The sequence below is a fragment of the Anguilla rostrata genome, chromosome 6 (genome assembly GCF_018555375.3).
Source record: "Anguilla rostrata isolate EN2019 chromosome 6, ASM1855537v3, whole genome shotgun sequence".
In the NCBI taxonomy this organism is placed as follows: domain Eukaryota; kingdom Metazoa; phylum Chordata; class Actinopteri; order Anguilliformes; family Anguillidae; genus Anguilla; species Anguilla rostrata.
In genome coordinates, this window is record NC_057938.1 from 50,206,735 (window position 1) to 50,230,812 (window position 24,078).

Consider the following 24,078-nt stretch of genomic DNA (forward strand, 5'->3'; position numbering starts at 1 on the left):
TGTAAGAGTTAATTTATCTCTGAACAGTTTACAGTGTTTTATTATTAATAATAATAATAATAATAATAATAATAATAATAATAATAATAATAATAAGTATTAAGAAAGAAAGTTGTTCATTTAAAAGGTACCACTCAATATAACATGAATATAGTTATGATTCTAGTTGAGTGTACCTTAAATCAATGTGCACAAATAGCCATCCACTTTGCATGCACAAAGTTTTACCACTTGCTTTTGAGTTCATGTGGTGTTAACCTTTTGTATTATCACAGAAGAGCAGTTTGCCCAATCGCAATATGATCAGTAGGCATGAATCCCGTAACTAGGCAGTGTTGGCTGAAAGATCTCCTCACCAGGAAATCACATATAAGGCAACGGTAGACTGGGACCAAAGTACAACTTAGTGACATCCCCTAAAACAACTCAAATTTGTTAAAGTACTTTTGAGTATGCTGTAGAAGGTGCTGACTTAAATCACAGCTAAGCTACAACAATCCCAAACAGTGCATGATTCTACTGGTTATGCAAAGCATAGATTTGTTTTATTCAAATGGCAGTGGCCTATTTGTCTTAAAGTTTGATTGTAATATATTATTGTTTTTAGGCTAGTAGATTAGAATAGGTCTAATTGTGATAGGAATGTTAGGAACATTTTTCCGAAAAATGTTGCAAGGGAGTTCTCAGAATGTTTCCAGTGTTTCCCAGCCTGTAAAGGGATGCAAACTTTCCAGATCTTTGACTGGTCTATAATTTGCCTGAAATCATTGTTTCTACTAGTTCTATTTAGGTAACACTTAAATATTTAAGTATTTCGCTGTGCTAAATATTTCTAGTTAAGGTAACATACGAAATAATTGAGATGATTTCAGCACACATTTTTTTACTTTTATATATATATATATTATAAATTTAAAAAAACTAAAGATCAGCCTGTTATGTAAATTCTTGTAAATGCTTTGTAAATGTTGCTGTGTTAGCAAAGAAGATACTGGTCTTTTTTTGTTAAATATTAAACGTTCAGTGTTGACTTGAGGCACCGAACAAACAATTTTTTTCAAGTAAATTGTACGTCAGTCTTTTAACCGCTTACAATTAGAAATCTTAAATATTCCTTTTATTTGCTTAACAGAGTAATTCTTTTACAGGAATTAGCTTTAGCTGTGTGTGTGCGCGTGGGTTTGTATGTGTGTATGTGTGTGTTGTATGTGTGTGTGTGTGTGTGGGGGGGGGGGGTGATGAACTACACCAATTAGCCGACAAATCCCTAAATCCCTAAAAATCGAGTTTTTTTTTTTTGGGGGGGGGGGGGTCAAAGGGCATTTATAAACAAAGTTTGACCTCTGCGTTCTGTCCTTGTTAGGACAATGATTGACTGATGATTGGTGTCCATCTAGCTATTTGCCTTACTGTCTTGACTAACAAAAGCCCATAACACAGTAGCTGGGCTGTATGCACTGCCCGTCAGTGCTACATCATGAGACCCTACAGTGCAGCTCTCCTACTCTGCAGCCTCTTCTCTGCAGGTAAGCATATTTTGGCCATTAGCAAATCTAATTACCCTAACTAGTGACAAAGAGGGCTTGATAATACTCGGGATTTTGTCAAGTCAATGAAATGTGTTCATTAAGATGGTTTTCTTTTTTAATGTGTGTCCTGTTGATTACGCAATATGCGTATCGTATTTCCCATTATACAGTGTACATTAATAACATTTTAAAGAATATTATTATGATAAAGTTATTTTGTTTGTATTTCTTTGTTTTGTTAAATTAAATATATTGATTTGTAGGGGACATTCTTGAGTCGTAGTTCAATGACAACTTTATCTTTGCAGCTCAACTGAAATGATCTAAATGCAAAATATTTCAGAACATTGCTTGTAATCACTGAATATGTTTCCTTAAATTCCTGGTTACCCGAATGAATACAGTAATATGTATGGATACTGGGAACAAACTCACTTGGGTTTGTACCCACCTACCCATCTAAAACAAATTCCTGCCCAGAACATTCCAGAATGTTAGGTAGACATTCCCAGCACATACATTTATTCCATTTCCTGCTTGTCCCTTGACCATTATTTTCATCTGAATGAACATGGCAATAATAGCCTTACAATGTTATCAGTTTTGCCATTTCAGTCAAAAAAGAGTTAGAGACTCCTGTTAATTTAGTTAGGAAATTTTGTGAACAATGTTCAATAAATGTTGCCTTTAATACTTACATTCTGAAAACCTTATTGGCACATACCACCAAAGGTAATGGTTAGAGGGTGATCTTCAAGGCATAGGGCCAGTAAATGTATGTGGCATGTATGGTCTGTTTTTCTGAGCCCTGAACTGAGCCCTGAGCACTCTTCTGAAATGATAAAAATACGCTAGAATGTTCCCATCGTAGTATAGTTCACATCCAACTGGGTATCTACTCAGAAAGTTGCGTTCCTTTCAGTTTTTGTCTAGATGCATTTTTGTGTTTTGTTTTCAGGAAGAGTTCAAATTGCATTAAAGTTGACTATTTGAGAGACCACATTAAACTGTGTGTACTCCTGCATAGACACTGCACTGGAGCAATGACCCATGCACCCTTGCCTTGTTGACAATATCGTGGTGTTTCTTGCAATACTGCACCAAGCGGTGAGGCAATGTGCGGGGGATTAAACTGGAACAAGACCATTGGCTAGTGTGCAGCCATGCTGTAATGTATGTAATTACACAAGCAGCCATGGGTATGGATTTAAACACTTATTTAGGTCGGGGGGGGGGGGGGGGTCTGTTTAAATAGTGCTGAAGACCAAGAATTTCATTATTCATTAGTTTATTTTCTTCCTATTCTTAAGATACAAATGGGCACCAACATATTTTGCTAGCAATGTAACATATGCAGTAAGATTTTGCCACAGATAAATTCTCTCAGTGGACGGGCTTTTTGGTGCCTTTTCCCAGGAAGTGCATTGCATGGTCTATTGCACTGGTTCTTAAACTTATAAATATCAGGACCCAAATAAGTAATTTTGTACCTTTCAATGTCCTGTCGAATATACATACCAGCATGGCCTAGTGGACTACAGACTCATTCTGGGACCTACCTCATACGCTTCCATGCCCCACTTTGGGTTCGGACCCATAGTTTAAGAAACACCGGTCTATGGGATTTCATTGTTTGCGCTCTTTTGTAAGTTGAGAGCAGTAACTCATACTACTTCTTTGAATAACCCATTGATACTTTGAATAACCTATTGTGTGTATGCGTGCTTGTGCAATTTCTAGTGTTTGCAGATGCATTAGACGAATACACCAAGACAGAAGGGGCATGGATCTTGCCTCTCACTAATAAAAAATATACAGAAGCCACAGTTCTTCAATGCGCTGCCTATTGCGACAAGGAATTAACTTTCACCTGCAGGTATGCAAAACATTATTTCTAATGGATTTCACTGTTACATCATGATTAGTGCCTTCATTATTGCAATTGTAATGTACAGTATGCTAATAATTCTAAATGCACATCAGAGGATTTCCCTTCTTCAACTGGTAGGAGATTAGTCAAAGCCAAGTGCTATGTATGGTTATCTCAGCACAACCACTGCAGTTTCTGAAGATGGAGTTCTTAGGATATTCTGTAACCCGTGAAGGTTGTCCGAGTTAAGTAATTGATCATAGGAATTTGTAATTCAGCACTGCATTTTTTAAATTTAAAAAAACCAGGATATATCACCATCTTTTCAACAATAATATAAGAAGTGTAAAAGGAGTATCCAGTATGTGTCAACAGTATCAAAAACTACAGGGCAGGTGTGAAGGCACATCATTTTTTTAAGGGACCACTTTCTTACTCTTTCACAGGTCTTTTGTATATACTGAGAAGGATCAAGAATGTGTGACTACGTCAGCAAACTCGAAAACAGAGACAATGTTGAGGAGGATGGGCACGGTCTTGTACGAAAAGAAGGGTGAGTCGACACAAAGTGGATGGGACGGGCTCTGTAAGAAATGACCCGGTGTGCTCAGCGGAGTACTTTGCCTTGTGTAACAGACAAATATGTGCTTTTCTGTGTGACTATCCATCACAGATAAGAGAGACCGGCACTATAATGCTTGAGCATATATAGGGCCACCCTCTGACTCAAAAACCACTGAAATTCACTTCCTGTTTAGGCCTGTTGTCGAAATGCAGGATAAATATGTAAGTAACCTAAAATTGGTGTTGTTTTTAAGGATTTTATGTACCATAAACCATAACTTTATTACAGTGGAAGTGATTTTATCATTTTACATGCAGAAATTGACCAGCATTGACCTACAAATAATGAAATATGATGATATATGCTGCGTGATGGGTTTATACCACATCTATTTAGATGTGGCTTAAGCATAACATCAGATCTAAACATCCATTTTAATCCATCAATTTATCAATTTAATGGTTACTTTATCAAGGGATTCATATGTATACAAAATATAACTTGAGTAAAAAAGCATTATAATAAGGAAATATATATTGATAGATTTATCTTAATTTGACTCAAAAAGCAGTTATTTAATGGTATTGTTTTTGTTTTTATGGATGGATGTTAAATGTAACCCGCTTTCCCCTAACTCTGCTGGGCTTCTGGATAATATTTAACCCACATAAAATTGACAGTTTGATGTCCAGCGCATGTCAGTAAACAAACTGAAGAGGTGAAACAGGTTAAATAAACAACTCAACATTTGCATTAGCAAAAAAAATCTCAAAGGTTATTTTTTTCAATGGGTCTAGCTTTCTCTCAAAATTATACCATGTTTGTAAAAGTATTCAAAGACTTCTTGAATTTCTGCTGTTGGGAAGCGTAAAGTGGCATTTTGCTGTGTTCTCCCTCACCCCACAACCTCCTCTTGAAATACTTACTGTTTTTTTCCAATCAGAATTTTTACGTGAGTGCAAGGATGGCACTGGAACGGACTACAGAGGGATAAAATCCAAAACACAGACAGGGAAGATTTGCCAGGAATGGGGGTCCACCTTCCCACATAAACCCAAGTACACATTCTATTAATTTATATTCCTCAGTGCAGTTCTCTCTCTCTCTCTCTCTCTCTCTCTGTCTCTCCAGCCTTAAAGGGTTGTGTGTATTGTGTATTTTATAATAATACATATGCAAAAAAGAAACTGAAAAATACTTTTTTTTGCATTGTCATGAGCCTTAATGATTGGAGAGTGACCTTAAGGTGACTCTCATCTCGCTGTTTTGCGACCCTGGCTTGCAGATTCACGGCGGAAACGCACCCCTCCGCCGGTCTGGAGTCCAACTTCTGCCGGAACCCTGATGGGGACAGCTCGGGGCCCTGGTGTTACACAACCGATTTAACCACAAGATGGGAAAACTGCGGCATCCCTGACTGCAGCGGTATGGCCACTTCTCATCAACGGAGCCATCAAACATCTGAGCAGAACAAAGCCAGTCAGTCACTCTCTCCAAGCAAAGAAGGCTGATGAACACAGAGTTAGCACAAAAACAGTGGCTGCTAGCGGCATGCTTGCGGCCAGCCGGCAATTTTCTGACTTAAAATTTTGAAAAAAACATTCCAAAAAACATTCTCTCCTATTGGGTCAAGATTAGAATCAGACTCAGATATCTTTGAGGCTTCACAGTTTACCCATCTGCGTGTCTTTTAAATTGGGATGAGACTTGCATCAATGACTTGGCAGCAGAGATTGTTTATGTGTTTTAGAAAACTGTCCCCTGCTAAACTAGCTCTGAATGCTCCACAGAGGAATGCATACACTGCAGTGGAGAGGACTACAGAGGCAAAGTCTCCAAAACAGAGAGCGGCTTCACCTGCCAGCGCTGGGACTCCCAAAAACCACACACTCACGGTTACCTCCCTCAAGTGTGAGTATCATGGCTTCCTCCAATCTGGAATGTAAATCTTCAATCTACAAAAATATTGTTGCACTTTCAGGTTCACATATTTTTTTGAACTAAGGGAGGAAAGAAAGAGAGTTTAGTCATTGTGTTTTAAGTCATTTTTTCTATTTCTGTTTTATATATTCAAATTCTGTCTCTTTCTCTCCCTCTCACACACACACACACACACACACACACACATACACACACCAGCCTCCCTGACAAGTACCTGGAGGAGAACTTCTGCAGGAATCCGGACGGAGAGCCCAGGCCATGGTGTTTCACCACCAGTCCCACCAAGCGTTGGGACTTTTGCTCCATTCCCCGCTGTGGTCAGTTCTACCACCTTTTCACCCCCTTAACAGCAAGCTTGAGATCTATAGCATGCTGGTCACATCTATGGCGTTGCTCACATATTTGGCAAACCACCTTAATGTTTGTCAAAATGCTCAGAATTTATTTTGCATTATGTACTCGTTGGGTATCAACATTCTGCTGACTTTTTTACTGGAGTAATTTAGTTAAAAATAACTTGCGACCAGATAAAAAACTAATGCGAACAACAAAGTTTTCAAAATGTTCAGTTTGTCTCTACGGCCGGAATCTTTGGTGAGTATTAGGAGCTTCCGGTATTGTATCTGGGCAAGGCTTAGAATTCGGAATGTTTCGGCTTCAACAGAAGGGAGCCAGTTCTTACAATGCTAAGAATACGGACATAGCTATCTGGCATTGTCATATCTGTGGTACCACTCCTCAGGAGCTTCACTCTTTGACCCCTTGACCTTTAGCCTCTGAACCTCCCACGATTGTGGAGGAGCTGACCTGCGCCACCGGGGACGGCAGTGCCTACCGGGGCATTGTCGCTGTGACGGAGACGGGGAAAACCTGCCAGGTCTGGGCATCGCAGGAGCCGCACAAACATTCCAGGACTCCAGAGAACTACCCGTGCAAGTGAGTAGCACCACGTGGGCGTTTATGCGCTGTGTAAATGTCTTACTCCGCCTACACCAGACGGGAATGAGTCTTGCGTCGTCCATGGCACGGCATGTTCTGCTTCTCACATTTTACAAGTGAATATGTTTATATATTAAATATGTGTAAATGTGAGCTCATATGCTTTAATTACATTTTCATCAAAGGGACAGGGATTCTCAAACTCAGTCCTGTGGACCCCTATACTGTATATGCTGGCTTTTAGGTCTCTTAATCGAAAGTGTTGAAAATGTGTGTAAATCCTTTCATATAGTTCTTTTTTTTAGTTTCAGTGACCAGCTATACGTTCACACTCTTAGGGACCCTACTAATTTTGTACAGCTATAACTATATCAAAGTCTTGATTTGTGAATATTGGATATCTCATTGTGGCATGCAAAGCTATTTCTGACATAATGTGGTTTCAGGGACTAAGTCATCTTGTTAAATGCTCAGGGGTTACAACTGTGGTTAGAACGACAACCTCCAGACACAAGGGGTCCCCCAAGGCTGAGTTTTTAGAACCCCTGTTCAGGGATCCCAATGGCATGCAGTTTTGCCAGGGACACTGATAATTTGTACGACATCCACGGCAACACATCTTCTTTTCCAGGGGGCTCACATTGAATTACTGTAGAAATCCTGACAACGAGAGGATGCCTTGGTGCTACACGACAGACTCCGGCACTCGATGGGAGTACTGCAAGGTGCCAACCTGTGGAAATGAACCTGGGCCGGGTAAGCTTCCCCGACTAGCGTAGCGCCTGGGAGATCAGGGCAACTGCGGTCGATCCACATCGAGTCTTCCTTCAATTGGACAATTACACACCATTTAGTACAACTTGGTTGCAGTTCAAGGCACAACAGGCTTAGGCCACCGAAATAGAAGAATGGGAGATTTCCCAAAAGTGTGTTTATCTCAAAAATTATCCATTGCAGGCTGGTGAACAAAATAAAGCTAATAAAATAAAATAAATAAATAAGCACATTCATTACATACAGGTGAAGTAATAGAAATGGCTTTTATGAACTACATTTTCACACTGTGTTCAGGACAGTAAAGACTTCGGCTCTAGGTAAAAGTTGAGACTTCCTGTTTGTTTCCGCAGACGAGCCCGTCAGTGGTCCAATGGTGGACTGCTATGAGGACAATGGCCAGTCTTACCGTGGCCTCACGACGGAGACCGTCAGCGGGAAAAAGTGCCAGGCCTGGAGCTCCATGGTGCCACACAGTCACCAAAAGACCCCGAAGAACTTCCCAGACGCGTAAGGCAAACACAGAGCTAACCGCAAACCCCCCCCCCCCCCCCCCCAAAAAAAAAAACAAAAAACAAAACAGGAAACAGGAACTGGACTGAGATATTATTTTCAGACCGAGTGTTTCCTCTATTGCGAGGGAGTGACATTCCCTGGTTAATAGGCTCCACCCTCTTTCCTGACACGCAGAGACCTGAGGAGGAATTTGTGCCGGAACCCTGACGGCGACCGCGCTCCTTGGTGTTACACTACTGACCCCTCTGTCCGGTGGGAGTACTGCAAGGTGGACCGGTGTGTGACGAAGCCCGTTGCGCCTGAGGTCCAGTCCGACCCCGTGCCCAAACCGACCCAAGGCTCATCAGCCCCTGATGCCAAAGGCAAATTCATGCGCTTCCAATGACCAATAAAGCCGTGTGATGCCACAACCAGTTATTTATAGGATCACTGATTTCCACTGCAGTAAAAAATACTTCAATTTAAAATTGAATTACATTTGACTATGGAGCCAACAATTTTCCAAAACAAACATATTCTGGACAGGCGTGTGCAGCTTATTAAAACGCATAAATGTTCATTAGTCGCCACTGCGTCTTGCACACTACAAGTGAAAACCGTGACTCAATTAATGGGGACAGTCTACAGCACTAACTCAGGAGAGAACCTTCCAGATTGCAAGACCGGCAACGGAGCCGATTACCGAGGCCCCACGTCCATGACGGCGCTGGGCGTGACCTGCCAGGCTTGGAGTGCCATGACCCCCCATCACCACAGCAGCTTCACCCCCATGACACACCCGTCCAAGGGCCTGGAGTCCAACGTGAGTCCGGCAGGTCCATCGCAGGCTCTGTCCTGCACTGGGCTCCATTCTATTCTATTCTATTCTATTCTATTTTTAATTGTGTGCCCCCGAAGAAAAAAAAGTTTCTTTTTTTGATGCTTTCTTTTCATATATGCTTTAAATCGAAACCAAACGATATCATAATGTTACTGTTTGCGCACATTCGATCATATGTTTTTAATCACGTAATGGTCCATTTAAAAGCAGGCAGCTGTATTGGAAAATGGGGCCTCGTGTGAATGTGAAACATAGGTGGAAGTGTATTTTTGTCATCCAGGCAGAGCATTTTGTTTTTATTTTTCTCGATCAGCAATGCCGAAACCCTGACGGCGATGGGAACGGACCGTGGTGCTACACAACGGACCCAAACAAGAAGTGGGACTACTGCCAAATCCCAGACTGCTGTATGGACGTATTTGTACAGATTTATGAATAATGCAAAAGCATAAATGAGCTATTAAGTCACACTAATTAATCTGCGTGGACAGATGAATTAGTGTGCCGTCTGAGAAATCTTGTTTAGTCTGACACACGCAGCTCCACATGCCCTCTTTCAGTATTTCAGTTGTTCGGTGACTGTGCCGTATTTTGTTCATTCTTATGCGTATTTTGCCCAACCAGCCGGTATGGAGTGTGGACAGCCCAAGGTGAAGCCTCGGAAGTGCTTTGGCCGAATCGTCGGAGGATGCGAATCCAAACCCCATTCCTGGCCTTGGCAAATCAGCCTCCGCACCAGGTGCATACCATACACCGTTCTCCTGATGCAACCATCACAGCCTCATTGTGGTTATACTTGCTCTGTGCTAGGTCCCCTCATTTTGAGGATGAAGTTGTTCAGGGTAATATTGGAGAAAACTGATGTCTAACGTGAACAACATGCAAGCAAAGGGGTCTTAAGCTTTCACAGCTGTTAGTACCGTATTCACAGTGTAACCATGGATACCCCGTGTTGCAGGTTTCACCAGCACTTCTGTGGAGGGACACTGATCAAGCCACAGTGGGTTGTGACTGCTGCGCATTGCCTGGAGAAGTGAGTGAGAACTAAAATGGCCCCCATCATAAAATAAGCACTAATCCAAAAATACTCATCAAACCAGATTATGTTAAAAAAAATGGCCTCTATCAAGTGACCTGGAAAATAACTTTTTATGTAATAATGTGTCATCCACAAGGGCAAGTTAATCACTCATTTTAATTTTACAAATCTATTTCAAAGACACAGAAAATCTTTGTGTTGTCATCAAAGGGGTAGTTCACCCAAAAATGAAATGAAGGTATGTTCTCGTTCACCCAGAGTACTCTCTTTCCATCCAGACAGTTTTGCTGAAATTTGATGAGTTTTATATATCCTCCATGGGTCTATGATTTTGTGGTGCTCAACAGCAACATCTCTTTTCAAATACACTGCCACAGTTGCTCACGAACATCCATGGCTTAATTTTTTTGAAGTTAGGATAAATAAGTTCCGATAGCGGTTGCAAACTGGGATATAAAGAAAGTGGCTATAGAGAGACCTGTTTGAAACTGACAATAAATAGATAAAGTACTTGTTGGTGGGATATGACAGTATGTAAAATACATCTAAGGTACATGGTGAGGTTTTACATTATACACTGGTGCATTGTCTCTTATCTGCTACTCCTGTTTGACATTTTTTTGGCAGATCAAGTAGTCCATCTGCCTACAAGGTGTATCTTGGAATCCACACAGAGAAAGCTGATGAGACAACCAAGCAAGTGCGAGATGTCCAAAAGTTGATCCTGGGACTCAACAAAGCTGATATTGCACTCCTCAAACTAGACAGGTATAGTAAATTTTCTATTTTATTTCTTATCATTATAAATATGTAAAGTCAAGTCAATCTTATTATCCTAGAGGGAGATTGGTTGTGCAGTCAGGATGAATAAAAACAAATATAATTGTAATATATATATATATATATATATATATATAATTGGGCATAAAACAAGAAAAGATACAACTACATACAACAATGATGAATTTGCACAGTCATGATTACAATAAATCAGTATGCCACCCATGCTTATTTTATAAGAATTTGGTCAAAGAAACGTCAAATCAAGTAGTACCATAAAAACAAATAACATAAAATACAATAAATAGCATTATACAATAAATGGCAGTATAAAAATATTTTTGCTAAGACTATAAAAGAAAATATGCAACAATTTATCTTTTGCTGACAGCTGTACATGTAAAAGCTTTGTAAGGACTGCTTTATTTATGAAGGGGGTGGGGGTGGGGGGGGGGGTCGGAGGAGGAAGTGGCACACATTAAAATGTATGAATTCGTACAGATAAAGTTGAAAGTGGTAAAGCCACCCGTGCCTTTTTTTCCTTCGTTTCAGACCTGCCATCATAAACGACATGGTGCTGCCTGCCTGCTTGCCTAAGAAGGACTACATTGTGCCAAGTGGAGCAGAGTGCCATGTGACTGGATGGGGTGAAACCAAAGGTATTTAAATAAAGTTATAAAAATATTGTATATTATCACAATTATAGTCTCATATTGCTAGATATAATGCCAGAGCAAATGATGATGAGTTGTCGATACGATGAAGAGTCTTGAATGATTTTCGAAAGATTGCCGTAAAAGAAAAGGTCATTTTGGGTAACAGAGCTGAACTTGTTAAAGCAGCCTCTCCGTTTTTGAAATTAGCAGTGATTTATTTCATCAGAAGCGTGCGTTGCTTTTTTTTTTGCCCAGGCACTGGGGCAGAGGGTTTGCTGAAGGAAACCGGTTTCCCCGTCATCGAAAACAAGGTGTGCAACCGCGCCGCGTACCTGGCCGGCAGAGTGAAGGATCACGAGATGTGCGCGGGAAACATCGAGGGCGGCACAGACAGCTGCCAGGTGAGGCACAGACCCCTGCCGCGTATCAGCACTACAGCCGCACGCGTGCAGTGACATGTGCGCTCTCGCTGTCCAGTCTCAATTCGTTCCATCGCATGATATTTATATTTATATTTATAATACACTTGGTATACACTTGGAACTGAATGTAAAAAAAGTAATTTTCTGTTGAGAACTAATACATTTTGGCATATAGCCCTTGCCAATGTTGAAGGCTATATATATATATATATATATATATATATATAAAAATAGAGAAATGCTTTAACAATTGAGGAGCTGTAATGTTTCCTCCTTATTGTTACTGCTTCCTGTTCCATACCCCTAGACAGTTTAGCCGAGTGACGCCTATGTTTTTCTTTTATCACTTGCGGGCTTTGCCATTGGTGGCGCCCACACTGATGTCTGGTGATGCTTTGTCCCGCAGGGTGACAGCGGCGGCCCTCTCGTGTGTTATTCGGACAACACCTTCGTCTTACAGGGAGTGACGTCCTGGGGTCTGGGCTGCGCCAACGCCATGAAGCCTGGGGTGTACACCAGAGTCTCCAAATTTGTGGACTGGATAGATCTACAGATCAGGATTAATCCATAACTGTGTCAATCCCATATCAGTGATCTTTGAATAAAATGCATAAAAGAAATTATGAATACATATGGAAAACCTTGGAAGCTGCTTCATTGAACCTCATAATACTGCACATCCTTTAGGTTTAATCTATTCAAGCTGCTGAATAAAATTAAATAATTGATCCAACGCTGTTGGGTTGACATTGAAAAATTCTGTTTCTTTTCTTTTCTTCTTCTGAATGTGACAAAGAATCTAGGATACAAAGTCTAGCATACAAAATTAGTTGGTGCTATCTAAGGCCAAAAAATGATTGTAATCTTAATTCAGCTACTTAAAGAGTTCAGCAGTGACTTATCCAAACGAGACAGAATTACCTAATGAGTCAAAAGACCGACACAACCAGTTTCATCAGTATAGCAGGAGCAGTCCCTGAGGGAAATGGTGTTCTTACACTTGCCCTGTAGCAGGACTGGCTATGGAAGATTGTCAGCATTGTTGGGGAAGAAAAACACAAATGACTGACACCACAGTCTTGAAGTGACAGCAGGCATCAATATTCACGCAACGAGAAACCTATAGTCATATTTACCAGGCATGGCTGACTCTACTTGTTGGTATGTCTATGGTGAAGGCATAAAGGCAACACAAAGTTGCTTAAAGGTGTTATCTTGTGGTTCATGGTTATTTATTTGTCCAGCTTCAGGATTTAAATGTAAAATTGCACTTTTCAATGGCAGGCTTTACAACAGCCTGATTCCATTGACATTATCCAGACAGCTTGCATACATATCCCATAACATATTTATAGTTCATTGTTATTGGTTTGTGCTAAACATCAGAGTGTATTTCATTTACAAATACAACAAGTATGAATAGTATAAATTATTACAAATGACAAATTATTACAAACAACCCTTGAAACACATGAAAAAATAAATAGAGAAATAATTAAGTATTTCAAATATAAACGGTTTCTTCATTTAGGTCAGGCAGAAAAATGACTAATAATAATAATAATAATACAGATTCTCATCTTTATAATAATAATAAATAATAATAATAATAATACAGATTCTCATCTTTATTATAATAATAATAATAATACCAATATTATTACTACTACTACTACTACTACTACTACTACTACTACTAATACTAATACTAATAATAATAATAATAATACAGATGTAGGTACTCAGTAACCGATACACACTTACTGACACTAACACTTTAGCTAAAGTCCTATTATATAAAATGATAAATGATTTGCAGGTTCTGCTATCTAGTATTAGTGGAACAGTAGTACTACATCACACAGTCATAGCATCTTTATTGGTTGTCACATCTGAGGGCAACAGATTCACCAGCTGTTGATTTTTCAGGGGGCTTTTTCTGTTCCTGAGATGGAAACAGAAACAAATTCATAAATCTGAGGAAGAATGAGAATGAAGATACAAATGTATCTTAAAATAATTAATTTGCATTTCTAATGTACTGAAACATCATGTGACTTCACAATGACGAAGACCAAAAAGTAAAGATCTGTTTGAGGTAAACGATCATTTTGTAACAACCGTTATACTGACATGTACTCATGACAGCATATATGATTTTTTTTTTACATAGACGCACTAAATAATTTGTTGGTATTTTTCTTCAGAAACGTGTATTTATTTTATTTTTTTCAGAAGAAAGCCTTACCTCTCTGGGAATTCAATATCATCAATTGTCTCGGGCAGTGGCACACCTTTGGTCTCTGGCAACATTAGGACCAATGCCCCAGCAATAAGAGCAATCACACCTGTTTCAGAAAAACGAAAAAATGACAAGACTACCAAGCAGTGTATACAGGACTTCGTATATAGAATATGCAAGTATTTATATGTGACCAGGAACCATAACCTCAAAAAACTACACTGAGGATTCTACTTGGTCTAAATATGATATTAGTCACACTTTCCTTACTGTAATACAAATTTATGACTGAGCATTGATTCATTTCTCAAAGTTAAAAGCTGCAAGTACTGAAGTTCATCTCCCTACGTGCTTAGTAACATTTGAAGTGCCATGCAGTAGGGGCATCTAGGGTACAATATGGAAAACATATTTTTGAAAGATGATGCCACTAGCAGTGTAGGACCCCAGATATTTGATAGCATAAACAGAGTAAGACAGAAAATGGCAGACAGTTGCTGCAGACCCCTACCAAAAATAATGAGCGGTAGCTCCAGCCAGATGACGGCCAGTCTGTAGAGGAGGAAGGGAGCGACGATGCCGCCAACGTCGCACAGCGTGGAGCACACGGACACGCCCATGTTGCTGCAGGTGAAGCAGTGTAAATGTGTAAAGGAAGAGCAGACTCACATCCCCATGCAGTCTATTCATCTGAACCACTGTGTGACATGAATATATGACATTTGGAACAGTTAAATACAATGTCAAGAGCAACCGTCAGGCAGTTTAAGAGAGTAGCACCCCTGAATACGCACACAACCCAGATAGCAAGCGACTTTGGGCCAGACCTGTGCCAAGTTCGTGCCGGCAGTGCCAACTTTTGGCCAGAATCGGCCCAGGTTTGGCCCAGACTCGCTTGCTATCTGGGAAAAAAACAGAGGTGCAAAATCCTTTTCATTTTATTAATATCACTGAAATATCTTTTACTCTGGGTGATCCACTTATGCTTACCGCACAAACGTTGGGTACAATTCAGTGTTCACGAACACCACCATTTCAAAGGCCATGGTGATGCCCAGTCGGCCAATGCAGGCCACTACTGTTCTGAGCCAGAACATACCTTCAAAAAAAGAAACGAAAATGACATCTATGCTAAATCTAAATATCTAAGCCACAAATAAAATAAAGTAATTTAAAAAAATGTTCAGTAAAAAACCAACGGTTAAGAGCAAGCGACATACTCGACGGTATGAAAGCGGTGATCAGGCAAGCTGCCCCAGACACGATGTTTGCTGTGGCAAAGGGGATTCGTCGCCCGATGCGCTCGATGGTGAAGAGGATGAGGAAGGCAGCAGGGAACTCCACTATCCCAGAGATGAGGAAGTCGACGTAGACGTTACCACCCAGAATTCCCAGTCGCATGATGAGGCCTTGGTAGACCACGGCGCTGGTGAACCTAAAGAGAAAGAGGCCTCAGATGACTGGGGGTCCTATGAGCAGGTTGAAACAGACACCATGTATGGATGGACTGCGTGTAGGAAAGAGCCTTCTATGAAAAAAGATGGATAAACTGTACATCAAACTCCGTTATTTATAAAATATGGCTTACCAGTTGAACATGAGGATGAATGTGTGCTTTCTCATTTTCGGGGTTCTGACCAAGTCGAGGAATGATGCAGTCGAAGACTCGCCAGTGTCTGCTTTGAGAGTCTGCAAATCAACAGGCCAACAAGGCTACTCAATCAGAGCTAAATTCAGGCCACCAATATTTTAATTTGGGTCACAAGGACATTAAGTCGTGGGGCGGCAGTATAGAGCAATATTTATCAAACTGGTCCTATAACTAAATGGTCATAGGTTAGATTTTCAAGAGTGGCCATATCATTATACCTTTGAGCAATTAACCTAAATTTTTAAAGTTAATATCCAGCTGTTTAAATGGAAAATGGATGAATACATTTCATGGATCAAACAGGAAGAAAAGCTTTGCTAAGGATGAACTTATACAAACTGTCTTTCAGTAGCTTACAAACCAGCTGCCAGCTTCCATAAAATATTTCCTTGCAGATGGAATATCCATGTGTCATTAAAAATAAATACACAGCTCACAACCCTCAATGCTTTAAAAACATTTCCACTGAAATCCTATTTCATCCTTATGGTTTAAAATAGGACTGCAGCGAAGATGATTTAAAGGATAGCTGTCACAGTATTTGTTTCTAAGGAGACATTGATATTCTGCGACTCATGGAAGACCACTACGCTGTGGAGCTGTCCTCAGGTGCTCTACCTCAATGTTCTTGGAGAGTGTTTTTCCATTCTCTTTGGCTATTGCCTCAGTAATTTTCACCGCTTTGCTTGAGTTGTTCTGAGAGAGGAGCCATCTTGGAGACTCTGGTATGAACCTGGAGATCAACAATTTCACATTAAAAAATGCATGCCTGTATACCATCATCAACTAAGATGCAGGTTTAGTACAAATACGAAAATATAAGAAAATCTGTTGCATTTCATGGAGGTTCTACCTAACTGAGTAGGGTGCTGAGTTTATGGAAACTATTGTACTGAACATGGTGGTCAGAATTGTTGCTAGTGGGAGCTTTGTAACATTCCTACCATGTCAAGATGTAATGGTGTCATATGCTAATGATGAGACAATGTTATGATTATATCATGTGTTAATGGAAACTCTCTATGGTGTGGACTAGACTTTTCACTGTCTGAAAAACCCTTGTTCCTCATAATATCGTACCAGTAGTAGGCCAAGAAACATATGTAGGGTACGCTGATGATCACGTTAAACCAGCGCCAGTCAGTAACGAAGTAGCCAATCAAGGGCAGGATGAGGATCCCGATACTGAAGAACATCTGATACAGAATTCCAACGGTGCGTCTGTACTCCACGCCCACCAGCTCTGTGACTGGTGGAGAAGGGACGAGAGAAGGGAATAAGTTACTCAACAGGGCAATGGCAACCGAAATGAGAACTAATACATAATGCAAAGCAATGCCATAATTTTGGTACACCTTGCATGGAACCATATTCAGATGTTGCAATTATTTTAAATTGGCTTAAGGTTCCAAGAATGTTCTCTTGCTAAAATATGCGGACTGAAACTCAGAAACTTACTCAGAACATAGCCAGCTATCCAGCCTCCCTTGACCCCAAAGCCATGCAATGTTCGAAACACAAGCAGTATGTTGTAGCTTGGAGAAATGGCCACGAGAATTCCTGCTACTGCATTCCAAAGATTAGACAGCAAGAAGCTCATTTTTCGACCAAACCTTGACAAGGAAAAGAATAAGAAGAAAAAACATCTGAGATGGAAAAAACAGTAAATGTCAAAAATGTTACTGCATGTTGGCATATTATATATAATTACTGTATTTTCAATTTAGACATTGATTGACAGACACATCATATTGTTTACCGAAAGTACATTCCCCTCCAAAATGACACAGCAAAATTAGTTTTCCTACTTAATTAAGCAGGTTCTACAGATATTCAGCAGAATGTTAAAAGTGTGGAGAAATCCTCCATATCCAGTGCTTTGGGTTAGGGTTAGGGTTAGGGTTAGGGTCTCCGCCACACAGTCCCATGCCCTGAGTGTGATACCTGTCGGCCAGGTATCCGATGGCAATGCTGCCCACCAGGAATCCAATGTTGACTGTAGCTTGGTACATGTCCACCAGCCAGGCATCAGAACAGACCAGGTCAAACTAAAACCCACAGGGACTTTGTCAGAGGGTTCTGAGCCCTGCCTCTCTCTCGCCCCAGCACATAATATTTACAGTTTTTCTTTGAAATGTTCAAAAGAATAGTGTCAACATACTTCTAAAAGACAGAAATAATCATATTCCTGATGGTTTGCTGAAAATTCATTTTTCTGGGACAATGGAAAGATTGATTGTGCATTGGCTACTCAAACTGTTTTAACTAACAGCATTCCTGCAATTATCATTTCTAACACAATTTCCCCTTAGTTCATTGAGATTAAGATAGTCCATAACAGTTGGATAGCTCTTCCACTATACAGCACCAGATAACTTTCGTTGGGAAGAGTATGCATGCAATCTATCTCCCGGCAAGGAAGTACTCACCTCAGTCACAAAGGACACCCTTCCCTCGTAGTCATACTCCCAGCCATCTTTGCAGGCAGTCATGGGTGTGACTGCAGTGATGTTGGCCCGGGGGTCGTCGCAAGTCAGGCTGGTGGCGTTCCAGTCCACGTCGTACCGTTGGCACTGGCTGTGGACCACGCCGTCCGAGGTGTTGACATGGGGCAAGGTGTACTTGCGGGTGTCCTGGAGACCCCAGCCGCAGCTCTCCCTCACCTCGACCACCGCCGGGTCCCGGCACCAGTGTTCCGGGGTGAAGCCCTGAAACACGATACCCACGTACACCCCGGCCCAGGGCATGGACACCAGGCTCAGCAGCAGGAAGATCCGTTTCTGGCTTCTCCCGAACTTCCCCGCTTCCTCCAGAATGTCGTCGAAGGTGGTCATGTCTGCGGCTGGAGTGCAACTAATGACTGTCCACAGAGGCTTTCCAGAGGCAAGGTTTTTACCAGGAGAGACTGGATCAAAAGTCCAAAATAAGAGATTGACCTCTGCCTCATTGCCGCAATTGACAAACCAAATGCGTAGACCAAGTGCGTTACTCTTTAATAGACACGGCTTCAGATTTCAGAGCGTTACATAAGCAGGTGTCCCGACTGGAAAGAGTAAATGCTTCAGTGGATTTGTCAGGTCCTATCTGGCTTTCACGGTTGGCACAAAACACAAAAAGTAAACAAAAAATTCACCTCCCCTTTGATCACAGGCTGCGACATTCGTGCTCAGAGCAGGTTAGCAAAATTAATTTGAGCACAGGCCAATTATAATCGCTTAAGTTGAACTGAAGTTCTTCACAAATAAATGGCCTTAACAAACTTGTTGCATAAAATGAGCATTTTCAGGGACCAAGAAACCAGTATTAATGCAATGGCTGAGAACATGTTTGGCTCTGCATCAAATATGAAGGGTTTCATGTACAGGGTGTACAGTATTGCAAACCTTGGATGAAAGTACTGCTGCAGCACAGTTCAACTTTGTGCATTGACTTTCAATGATTATTCACTTTCAATGATTATACACACGCAGAACTGGGCAGACGCAAGAGTTACATTTGCAGACATTTTTCTGTCTGATCAAGCCAAGTGTATTTGTATTACTTCAGAGAAAAATGACCACTTGTAGAATTATCCATATGTAAGCGCTACCTCCAATGCTAAACGCTTTTATAAAGGCTCTGCAGAAAATTACAAAAGTGGAAATAAAAATAAATGAAAATGAAAAATTAAAATAAATAAAAATGAAAAAGTGCTATTCGCACTATATACAACATAAGCACTAAATACTTGCTGATGGACTGAAGTGACAGGAATAGAAATTTCTTGAGCTATGAATACAAAAAAACTAGTTTACTAAACCAAAAATGCAGTCAAAACACAAGTTTCCCACACACCTGCAAACTCAACCTACACCTGGAGGCCAGTAAGTCAAACGAAAAAAAAAAAACCCCACACAGACAGACATGCAGCAAGCCTGATATTTTTTATTTATTTAAACAATGCAATACATTATCTTAACATCAACATTTTAAATAGAAAAAGCAGTAAATTCATTTGAGAAAAACAAAATAATTAAGTTAACATCCAGAACCCCAAATCGGTAAAGAAAAATACAACTAAAGGGGGGGGTTGTGGAGCTCATTCTCAGTACCAAGTAGGCCGTGCCAAGCCAGAGTGCGGTGGCACAAACAGCAGGGGCATACAGGATGGCACAGCTGCCCCAGACAAGGGGGCAGAAGAGGGCATCCTCTTTCCACGAGGACATAAAATCGCGTGCGCAAGCTGCTACAATCAGAACTAATCACCTAATAATCATCGCAGCGATGCAACCTCGCTCCCCGCCGATCGCTCAATCTGAAATACTGAAGTACATGGGGTGATTTACGAGCGTGAAGTTTCACATTCCAAAACTGCTGAACTGAGGGACGTTCGTCTTTATTCCTATGTGGCACTTAGAAGCTCAACTCTGGAACAGCTGCCTTTGTGACAAGGTGACGCTAAACACACAGTCTCTCTCAACACATTTTAACAGCAGCCATTATTTCCTGGAAAAGAACACAGGAATTTGGGCGAACATTCCCTAACTGAGTTTACAGTTAACCAGTCGAACATTCGAACACACATTAACCAGAAAACAATTTGGTATTCAGGAATAGCCAAGTTATTACTGTCCGGTACTGTTCTTTAAACATCACCGATTGATATGGCCCATGTGAAATCCTGGAGAAGTGTTTCACACAGGTCAAGAGGTGATGTGGAGAGTTCAGCTTAATGCGACACCGGCAGGGGTGACATTGTACCACTGTGTGTAGGGGAGAACAAGGTGTATTATCCCATTATGTAACGTACGTGCTGTCAAAACCGCTATGCCAGACTACCCTCAGATGGCACCTCTCACCGAAATATTTCACTTGTGCAAAATTTTTTTATTTACATTACTTAAACATACCAACAAACACACCTGCCAGGAAATCAATCCTTAACCTGTGATTGTTATAAGCACTTATAAGCAGAGTCCAGGGGTATGTGATGCCAATGAGAAATAGCTGGAACTCAAGTGTTAAACACCTCAATTTGATCATCTTTAAGTACACATTACTGTAGAGATCCTTTGTCCAAGGACTTCACTGACTTGTTTTGGCAAAAAGGGAAGCTCTAGGGGCCCACAGAAAACATCAATATTTCTGAGGAATGATAGAGCCGTTCTCTGTGGCAACAGCAGTAACACTGAAAGCATTTGTGGCAGACGGTAGAATACCAAACAACAGTGCCAGCTGTTCGGGGGTAGGCTAATGCAGGAAAAGAGAATCCCAACCGAGTTTTGTAGCCTGTAATTCAGTTGTAATTCAGGACATTGCATTTTATCTCAACCACTTGCATTAATTGCACAATGAGGGACCAGAAAATAGTGATAATGGAAGAAAAGGTGGTTTCTTGAACAAAGGCGGTAAAACTCGCACAGTACACAGGTGGGTGTCATTTATCTTGATGGTATTCTTATATGACATTTTCAAACAATAGCATAAAACCCAATGTGAACAGAAAAATAAAATTCAAACAACTTTTGTTCTTTAACCTTCTGCAGCAGGCAAGAACCATCTGCAGCAGTTGTGACTCTTCGTGAAACCCTCTTATTATTCATATTTTTACAGTGCATACTCAAGTGACTCATAATTTTGTCCTTGGCAAGGATGCAAATTTTTCTACCAATTTTAAACATTCCACTTCCTTGATTCTGAATATTTCAGAATGTTTAAACTATTTTACTTACCATACCATTTGTTTTTATTTTTTTTTTAGCTTTAATAATAAGAGAACCTTTTATAATATTTCATGGTGCCAATAGTCATTCCAGATTCAGTGCTTATTTTCTCTTACTGTTCGTCACAGGTTAATTAGGTTTCATTGATAAATTATTGTGAACAGTGCTCAATAAACGTGAACATTGTATTAACAGCCACAAGCACACGCCAGCGTGCAGTTAAGATGCCTAGTAATGAAATCATTACAACTTAAGGTTATTCAAGCACTGCAACAGGATGTTAACAGTCACTCAACAGACTGTTTCATGAGGATGCATATGTATCGTACTGCAGGAGGACTGACTTACAGGCTCTGAAACTCGATCTGAAAACACAGGGTCCTAAATAACAATATATTTAATAATGTATACTTAGTGGCTGAATGAAGTCGATTCAGGTACCTAAAAACTTTGATGGGATACTGTGACTTTATCTCAAGGGACTCATGCTTTATCATGCTTTTCTGCCGACCAGCCCAAGAATATCAGTTAAACTTAGAGGCCCGTTATGGTAATATTTGTATTTAAAAAAAAAAAAAAAAGATTTGCAGATTAAGGGTCCTTGAACAGAAAGGGAAGTAAACTGGGAAATTATCTTGGAGGAAAAACCCCTCACAATTGGTTTCAAATCTTGTTTTGAGGGAGAAGGGAATAAAAATGAAAAATTAATATACATAAATATTTAGACACATTAATGGAGTGAACCAAAAAAAAAAAAAGATATTTATGAAAACATCTTTTTGGGTGACAAAAAAAAAACAAATCTGTTTTTTTAAAAACTGTAAACAACAAATAGACAGTTTTATTTCCCTTTTTTTAAAAAAAAAAAAAAGCAGACATTGAGTATCGTCGTGGAGGCGTTCAGTCACAGGGGGAGGGGCGGGATCTCGGGGCCCCACGGGGCCCCTCACACCCTCAGCAGGTCCTCGTCGCTGTCGTCGTGGAAGGACCTGTCGGGGAGGTCGGGCCGTTTCCTGTGCGGCCGAGCCTTGGCCTTGGGCCGGCTCCGCCTCCCGCGCTCCTCCAGGAGGCCCACCAGGTCCTCGTCGCTCTCCTCCTCCAGCAGGGCCGCCCGGGGCCGCTGGGGGCCGGGGCGGCCCGTCTGCACGCGCACCCCCGGGACGCTCAGCACCTCGTCCTCGCTGTCCTGCTCGTCCAGCGGGAAGGAGCGCAGCGCCTCGGCGCTGACGGGCTTGGTGGTGATGTGACCGTTCTCCTGCACCTCCTTCTTCCTGAAGCGCGAGGAGGAGGATTCGGGCGGCTCGATCTCCTCCATCAGCCACTCCATCTCTTCCTCACCGCCCTCCTCGTCCATGTTCACCTGAGGTGGGTTGGGGGGGGGCAAGGTGAATTCTATGGCTGAATTCTAACAGCTTTGAGCTTGGTATTGTTTAAATCTGGGATTGCTTGTCCCTGTTTGGGGAAAAGAATGTACAGATATCTGAATATCTCTTTACAATGGTCTACCTGGAGACACTTCACAGTTTAAGGAACTATGCATGATCAAAGGAAAAGGGCAAAAAAATTCGAAAGCAGCCATTTTAGACACAAAGTGGAGAGGAAGGGAAAATGCAGAGTGTAGTGATAGGCCAGTGTGGACCAGGGAGGGAGGGTTTCGGCCGCCTGTCAGGAGATCGACCGTTTGATAGAGCAGCATCACATCATCAGGAGCACCGAACAGAACCAGTGCATTTCAAAAGAGCACTCCCATTTACAATGATGTTTCAAAGATTTAAAAATTAACAGAATACTTGCTGAATGCAACATTTCAAATGGATTAAACAAATATTCCACTGGCTGCATCCCAAGACCTTGGACTGAGTGTGATTGCTTCAGATATGTCGCCATACCTTGGAGTACTTATACGAGACGTTATTTCCTCTTCTACAGCATGCAGTCATTTTCTGAATCACTAGTTCCCTGTAGGAAAATACAAAAGCATTCAACCAAATGTAATGAAAGCCACATTTTCAGATTTAACAATTATATTCATTCACGTATGATATATATACAATCCTCATATGTTTATCTATGTTTATGGGCGATTATAGCTTATTATATATATATGAATTTGTTTTTTCTATTGAATACAGTACACATGATAAGCATGGTAAGATCTTTTCCTGACTTCACCGTATACCATGTGACCGTTTTAACCAAGATAACCGAATGAGTACAGAAGGTACAAGAAAACCAGATTTGGCAAGCAGGCACACGTATTAAAAGATATGTTTAAATCTGTGGGACTTCCATGTATGACAGCGCAAATCGCATTGCCTCAAGCAGACAAGGGAGGAACTTCTGTTCTGGGTTCATGCGGGTGAAGGAGATGGGTACGGACATGTCGGGGAACACACGGGGCAGGTGGGTAAAACGTGGGCGTGGCAGATCAGAGAAATCCACGCTACCTTCTCTCACGCTTGTGCAGGAGCAGGACGACCAGGCAAATGGTGAGGACCACCAAGAGCACACTCAGGACCGCCCCCACGGCTCGGCTCCGCCCCGACAAACCGCCATGCTCCTCCCCTCCGTCGTCAGTTTGACGGCTATTATCGACTTCAGCCCTGTGTGAAGAGGTCAAGGACAGAGCAGT

General features: G+C 41.1%; 3 protein-coding genes across 3 annotated transcripts in view; 1 reads left to right on the forward strand and 2 right to left on the reverse strand.

Annotated features, from left to right (window-relative positions):
• Nucleotides 1–1,367: 1,367 nt before the first annotated feature.
• On the forward strand, nt 1,368–12,608 carry plg (plasminogen). Its single transcript, XM_064340355.1, has 19 exons — nt 1,368–1,526; nt 3,270–3,405; nt 3,846–3,952; nt 4,908–5,022; nt 5,250–5,389; nt 5,755–5,875; nt 6,104–6,222; nt 6,679–6,841; nt 7,476–7,600; nt 7,972–8,128; nt 8,309–8,496; nt 8,788–8,936; nt 9,268–9,361; nt 9,579–9,693; nt 9,913–9,987; nt 10,621–10,761; nt 11,326–11,432; nt 11,685–11,830; nt 12,258–12,608. The coding sequence occupies exons 1-19, from the start codon at nt 1,478–1,480 to the stop codon at nt 12,420–12,422; spliced, it is 2,412 nt and encodes an 803-aa protein (XP_064196425.1). The 5' UTR covers nt 1,368–1,477; the 3' UTR covers nt 12,423–12,608.
• A 453-nt stretch (nt 12,609–13,061) lies between these two features.
• On the reverse strand, nt 13,062–18,725 carry slc22a2 (solute carrier family 22 member 2). Its single transcript, XM_064340356.1, has 11 exons — nt 18,174–18,725; nt 17,689–17,792; nt 17,203–17,357; nt 16,825–16,993; nt 16,363–16,477; nt 15,682–15,782; nt 15,314–15,528; nt 15,084–15,192; nt 14,605–14,717; nt 14,100–14,199; nt 13,062–13,796 (listed from the first exon to the last, which is right to left on the reverse strand). Exons 1-11 carry the CDS (start codon nt 18,576–18,578, stop codon nt 13,709–13,711), a joined length of 1,674 nt encoding a protein of 557 aa, XP_064196426.1. The 5' UTR covers nt 18,579–18,725; the 3' UTR covers nt 13,062–13,708.
• A 923-nt stretch (nt 18,726–19,648) lies between these two features.
• Nucleotides 19,649–24,078, reverse strand: part of igf2r (insulin-like growth factor 2 receptor) — a 34,611-nt gene continuing 30,181 nt past the window's right edge. Inside the window, exons 46-48 of the mRNA XM_064340359.1 lie at nt 23,894–24,049; nt 23,336–23,405; nt 19,649–22,806 (exon numbers count right to left, since the gene is read on the reverse strand). Coding sequence (XP_064196429.1) covers nt 22,393–22,806; nt 23,336–23,405; nt 23,894–24,049 — 640 coding nt within the window. The 3' untranslated portion in view covers nt 19,649–22,392. The remainder of the gene's footprint in view (nt 22,807–23,335; nt 23,406–23,893; nt 24,050–24,078) is intronic.

Coding starts and splice junctions, on each gene's coding strand:
- plg (XM_064340355.1), top strand. CDS start 1,478: ATGAGACCCTACAGTGCAGCTCTCCTACTCTGCAGCCTCTTCTCTGCA. Junction 1,527..3,269: donor CTGCAGCCTCTTCTCTGCAG/GTAAGCATATTT, acceptor TGCAATTTCTAG/TGTTTGCAGATGCATTAGAC. Junction 7,601..7,971: donor TGGAAATGAACCTGGGCCGG/GTAAGCTTCCCC, acceptor TTGTTTCCGCAG/ACGAGCCCGTCAGTGGTCCA.
- slc22a2 (XM_064340356.1), bottom strand. CDS start 18,578: ATGACCACCTTCGACGACATTCTGGAGGAAGCGGGGAAGTTCGGGAGA. Junction 17,793..18,173: donor GGGTGTCCTTTGTGACTGAG/GTGAGTACTTCC, acceptor TGTGGGTTTTAG/TTTGACCTGGTCTGTTCTGA. Junction 15,193..15,313: donor CACCGCTTTCATACCGTCGA/GTATGTCGCTTG, acceptor CTTTTTTTGAAG/GTATGTTCTGGCTCAGAACA.